This window comes from Eriocheir sinensis, unplaced genomic scaffold, assembly GCF_024679095.1.
Source record: "Eriocheir sinensis breed Jianghai 21 unplaced genomic scaffold, ASM2467909v1 Scaffold342, whole genome shotgun sequence".
NCBI classification, from domain to species: Eukaryota; Metazoa; Arthropoda; class Malacostraca; order Decapoda; family Varunidae; genus Eriocheir; species Eriocheir sinensis.
In genome coordinates, this window is record NW_026111657.1 from 112,574 (window position 1) to 117,558 (window position 4,985).

The 4,985-nt window shown below is 50.9% G+C and overlaps 2 protein-coding genes across 2 annotated transcripts; both read left to right on the top strand.

Moving 5' to 3' along the window:
* Positions 1-327: 327 nt before the first annotated feature.
* On the top strand, positions 328-2,700 carry LOC126991798 (adhesive plaque matrix protein-like). The gene is made up of 3 exons (XM_050850467.1): positions 328-365; positions 877-1,005; positions 1,755-2,700. Exons 1-3 carry the CDS (start codon positions 348-350, stop codon positions 2,064-2,066), a joined length of 459 nt encoding a protein of 152 aa, XP_050706424.1. The 5' UTR covers positions 328-347; the 3' UTR covers positions 2,067-2,700.
* Positions 2,701-3,152: 452 nt separating this feature from the next.
* On the top strand, positions 3,153-4,525 carry LOC126991799 (cuticle protein 7-like). Its single transcript, XM_050850468.1, has 3 exons — positions 3,153-3,164; positions 3,323-3,424; positions 3,973-4,525. The coding sequence occupies exons 1-3, from the start codon at positions 3,153-3,155 to the stop codon at positions 4,282-4,284; spliced, it is 426 nt and encodes a 141-aa protein (XP_050706425.1). The 3' UTR covers positions 4,285-4,525.
* The last annotated feature ends 460 nt before the right edge of the window (positions 4,526-4,985 follow it).

Below are 4,985 nucleotides of genomic sequence, written 5' to 3' on the forward strand. Positions count from 1 at the left end.
TCACATCCAACGCATTAATTCCGTATAATAACTGATGCACACTATTCCATCATTTCTTGTAGTCCGTATAAAAAATAAATAAACAATAAACAACAATGTGATTAAAACAAGATAATTTTATAAGCACCTCCCCCCCACCCCCCACCCCCCCCCACACACACACATACACACACGTGACCTCACACCTCTCCGCCATGTAAGAACAGCTCGACGCGGGGGGCTCATCGTGGAGGGGAATCACGTGACCTCGAGGGCGGGGGCGCCGGGGCACGACCTTGAGCCCCCGGGTGCGGCAGGCGGGCATATAAAGGCAGGTGAGAGGCTGCGCGGGGCATCACTCCTCTGCGATGGCTCCAGGAGTAAGGGTACGTGTGTGTGTGTGTGTGTGTGTGTGTGTGTGTGTGTGTGTGTGTGTGTGTGTGTGTGTGTGTGTGTGTGTGCTCTCTCTCTCTCTCTCTCTCTCTCTCTCTCTCTCTCTCTCTCTCTCTCTCTCTCTCTCTCTCTCTCTCTCTCTCTCTCTCTCTCTCTCTCTCAGGTGGGGAGGGCAATCGGAAGTCATTTCTCCACATTGGTTATTGTTCACGCCGCTCACCAGTCTCGCCTCAGCCACTAACTCAGCACATGTATTGTTTCTCTGCACTGACTGAAGTAACTTTCTGAATTCTTGCACTGTTACTTTATCGATACTATGTTACAGGATAGTGAGGACTATGTTAATCTGGATAGTGAGAAGTGGCTTGGTTTTCGTGGCATCACATCGACTCAGCATCGTTTGTATGTTTTATTAGGAGATACGCGCACGTTTTTTTTATACTACTACTACTACTACTACTACTACTACTCTAATACCACTGTTATCACCATTGCTTCCTACAGACCGTTGTGGCAGCCGTGTGCATGGTGGCGGCGTGCGTGGAGGCAGCCCGACTACCCTCCTACCCCTCCTTCGCGGCGCCCCCCTCCTACTCGCGCCCCGCCCCCCGCGCCCAGCCGGACTACCCCACCGTGAGTCTCAGTCCGTCGGCCCTCAAGGCAGAAGAGTGGCCTTACTTTTCTCCTTCTCGCGAGTTTATGTCCACTGTTCAATGCTTTCGTGTTAGCCACTCACTCGTTTAGCAGCCGTTTCACCAAGACGCCGCAGGCAAAGACCAGCAGCGCCAGACCGCAACGAGGATGGAAAGGATGGCCACGGTGCACGGTGTCTTTTGAGGCACTTGACGAACTCCGTGTCCGCCATCCCTCGAGCAAGTTGTTGGATTATGCTCACACCGAGGAAAGGCAGCAAATGGGAGAGTAATCGTATGCTTGATGTGTCAGTAAAGCCAACGAAGGAAGAGTTTGTCAAGTTAACATTATGCTTCGAGGAATAATGGTCAGTTCAGTGCCTTGCTATGCCTCCGTCACAAGTCAGGCGTATTCAGAGCCAAGATTCAGGCCAGCACTGTTCACGCACTAACGGGGCACTTTATAGCAGGTTATTCATTCGCTTTGATCCCAAATAATCTACTTTAGTAAGAAACAAAAACAAAAATAAAAAAAGACGTTAAATTACCCAAAACTAGTTGTAGTCTATAAGATTTTGGTTGTAGGTTCTATGACGGTGAATTCAATAATACGACAGACTATATTTAAGGGTGATGCTTTCATTAACTCGTAATTTACTGTATTATTAGTTCGATATTCCTCCTATGTACTCGTATTATTCTTAAGCATTATTAATTTTAAATCTTTATATTACCTCTGAATACTTGCAGGTTCCTCCCAAGTACTCATACAACTACGGCGTGGCTGACCACTACTCCGGCGCCAACTTCGGCCACTCCGAAAGCCGCAACGGGTACAAGACCGAGGGCAGCTACACCGTGGACCTCCCCGACGGCCGCACGCAGATCGTCACCTACGTGGACAAAGGGGACGGCTTAGAGGCTGAGGTCACTTACGAGGGAGAGGCGCAGTACCCGCAATACAAACCTCAACCCAAGTACAAGCCTGAGCCCAAGTACAAGCCCGCCCCCGTGTACCGGCCCGCCGCTTCGTACCCCAAGACGCCCGTGTATTATACCTGAGTGCATTCCGTGACTTGTTTCGCCCCAGCCATCCACCCACTGCACTTGTACCCCGTCTGAGCGGTTCACCCCTCCCGCCCCGTCCCAGCACAGACCTTACCTGCCCCAAACATCACCCACTACGCCTGTCTCTTCTTTCCCGCCCCGCCCCGCCCCGCCCCAACACAGACACTTCCTGCCCCAGTCATTCACCACATGCCCCCCCTCCTGCCCATCCCCAAACAGCCCTTCCCCACCTCAGCCATCCATCCACCGCCCCTGTCCCCCATCTGAGCCCATCTCTTCCCAACACTGCCTACCCCCTACACTGTCTCTTTGCTCATAGTCATCAGGGATACTTTCAGCATACAAACGACACACGGGCCGCCAGGAAACATACACACACGATGAGCCATTGCAGACTTCGAATGGATGATAACGTTATGCTTACTCTCGACACTCGGCCCCGTGCATGGACTGTGGTGCATCAGGCTGGGTAATAAACTTCTTTAGGTAATGACTTTGTATTTTTTCCCTATTATTTGTTACGCTCACATACAAAAAAAGCCCACATTATTATGATTTATATATGTGTGTGTGTGTGTGTGTGTGTGTGTGTGTGTGTGTGTGTGTGTGTGTGTGTGTGTGTGTGTGTCCTGACGAAAGACTAATGAAATAAACATTTCGAACTTAACATTACTGGAATTCCGGGAATCAAACCCGCACCTTCAGAAGGCACGGGGAGCTTTTAGCTTACCCGTGGCCCAGTGGTTTGCTGCCCTGACTTCCTTTCTGAAGGCCCGGGTTCGATCTCTAGCACTCAGCGGCATACATGTCGAGATTTTTCAGTGCGTTATTGAAATTTCTCTGATGAAACATTCATTCCAACTCGTCCTCGTCGCCTCGTCTCGGAAGGCTCCGCCGCGAGGCCGCCCTGACCACGATGTGTCCACTCCCGCGGCGAGGGAAGGGAGGGGAGGCAGGGAACGGGCAAGCGAGGGTCTGCGGGTTGTCGCAAGGCTCCTCACCGACCAACGAAGGGGAAAGTAGAGGTTTTGTCGGTATATAAGAATGTTCCGGGGAGGTGGAAGTCATCAGTAGCTCAATATGTCTCTCAGGGTACGTTGAGAGTTGTGTGGACAGCAGCCTCACCACCTCCTCGTGTCCACAACCGAGGATGCGTTGATCGTGGATGTGTTCATGTGGAACTGTGTTGTGACAGCCTCGCTTTTTTTCCATGTGCTCGATGCTCCTAACCCTCGCTTCCTCCTTGACAGTTTGTGCTCGCAGCGTGTCTGGTGGTGGTGGCCCTCGCTGACCGCCCCGCACCCTACCACCCGACCCCCTCCTACGGCCACCCCGCCCCGCCACATCCAGAGGTGAGACATTTCTGAGAGGCCATCACCATCATCGTCATTATCACCATTATCGTCATTATCATACCATTAAAGTCGATGTAGGACAAAGGCCTATCCCAACGTATTGAATTTATTTGTCCATTGTTAATGCACTACATCTTGCTTCGGGAAAGGTTAACATTTCATCTATCCACCGGGTTCTCTGCCTGCTTCTACACTCTTAGGTTGCTACTCTGTTACTTTGATTGTCTGTCTGCTATCAATTCTAATCATAACATGGCTCGTTCAAGTCCATTCAATTGTCGTGAGAATATCTTCAACCTTGGTCTCTCCCCTAATTCATATCTAATTGTACCTTTCCACTCAAGCCACACTATTGACGGTTCGTGGAAGTTTATGTGGGGATTGATTTATCTTTCTTGGGAAGAAGATGAGAAACGAACTACCTTAGTCTTTTGGGTTTGGGTCCTTTAAGTCCAATGGAAGTACTGCGTGAATCTACTTTAGTGCAGCCTCTTCCAGTCATCCTCAGGCTCACGTCTTTAACTGTCCTTCGTCTGCCCCAACAGTCTCCTCCCAAGTACACGTACAACTACGGCGTGGCTGACGACTACTCCGGCACCAACTTCGGCCACTCTGAGAGCCGCGACGGGTACAAGACCGAGGGTAGCTACACCGTGAACCTCCCCGACGGGCGCATTCAGACCGTCACCTACGTGGACAACGGCGACGGGCTGGAGGCTGTGGTCACCTACGAGGGGGAGCCGAAGTACCCAGAACACTCATCTTACCCCGCCCCACCCCCTCCGTCTTACCCAGCCCCACCCCAGCCTTCCTACCCTGCCCCACTTCCCGCTGAGCCCGCCCACCCCGAGGAATAGGTCCTCCACCCATGATTTCAACTCTGTTTTCGGCGTGTCTTGCAGAGGTCAAGCAGACTGACCAGTGAGGTGAACAATCACTTCACTAACTCTGCCGACCCTCCGCTGTCACCCTTACAACATCGTGACCCTGGCGCCTCACGCAACTTACTTTCCATCGTAAACCCTTCTTCTCCACTTTACGGAGAACAGCAATGTAACCTCTGTAAATATTTATGAAATATATATACTTCTGAAATCATTCAAAGGCTTATTTAACATTGCGAATTATAAGGATTACGAAGAGAGTGAAAGGAACGGGAAATACCTCCATGTGATCGCCGGACGATACGTTGGCGATTTAATTCTGACATCTAACCTCCGAGGTGTAGTGGTTAGCACGCCTGGCTACAACTCCGTGGGCCCGGACTGTTCATCCTCCCTTTCCGACTGGTCGATAAATGGATACCTGAGGAAACCAAGTGAAGGTAAACTGTGGTAACCCAGATGTCACACTGGCCCACTGCTCAAAGGCCAATATAACGAAAATGAACACCGAGGCCACGACCCAACTTTACCGTACACACACACACACACACACACACACACACAGAAGAACCAGGATCTGTATGAGGGAAATAATCACAAGAACAGCGCCCAAGCCTAAGGTGAAGAACGATCCCTGAGCCTGAACATTTCCCGACGCCGAGTCTCTTTTCATG

Coding starts and splice junctions, on each gene's coding strand:
- LOC126991798 (XM_050850467.1), top strand. Junction 1,006..1,754: donor CCCAGCCGGACTACCCCACC/GTGAGTCTCAGT, acceptor GAATACTTGCAG/GTTCCTCCCAAGTACTCATA.
- LOC126991799 (XM_050850468.1), top strand. Junction 3,425..3,972: donor CCGCCCCGCCACATCCAGAG/GTGAGACATTTC, acceptor CTGCCCCAACAG/TCTCCTCCCAAGTACACGTA.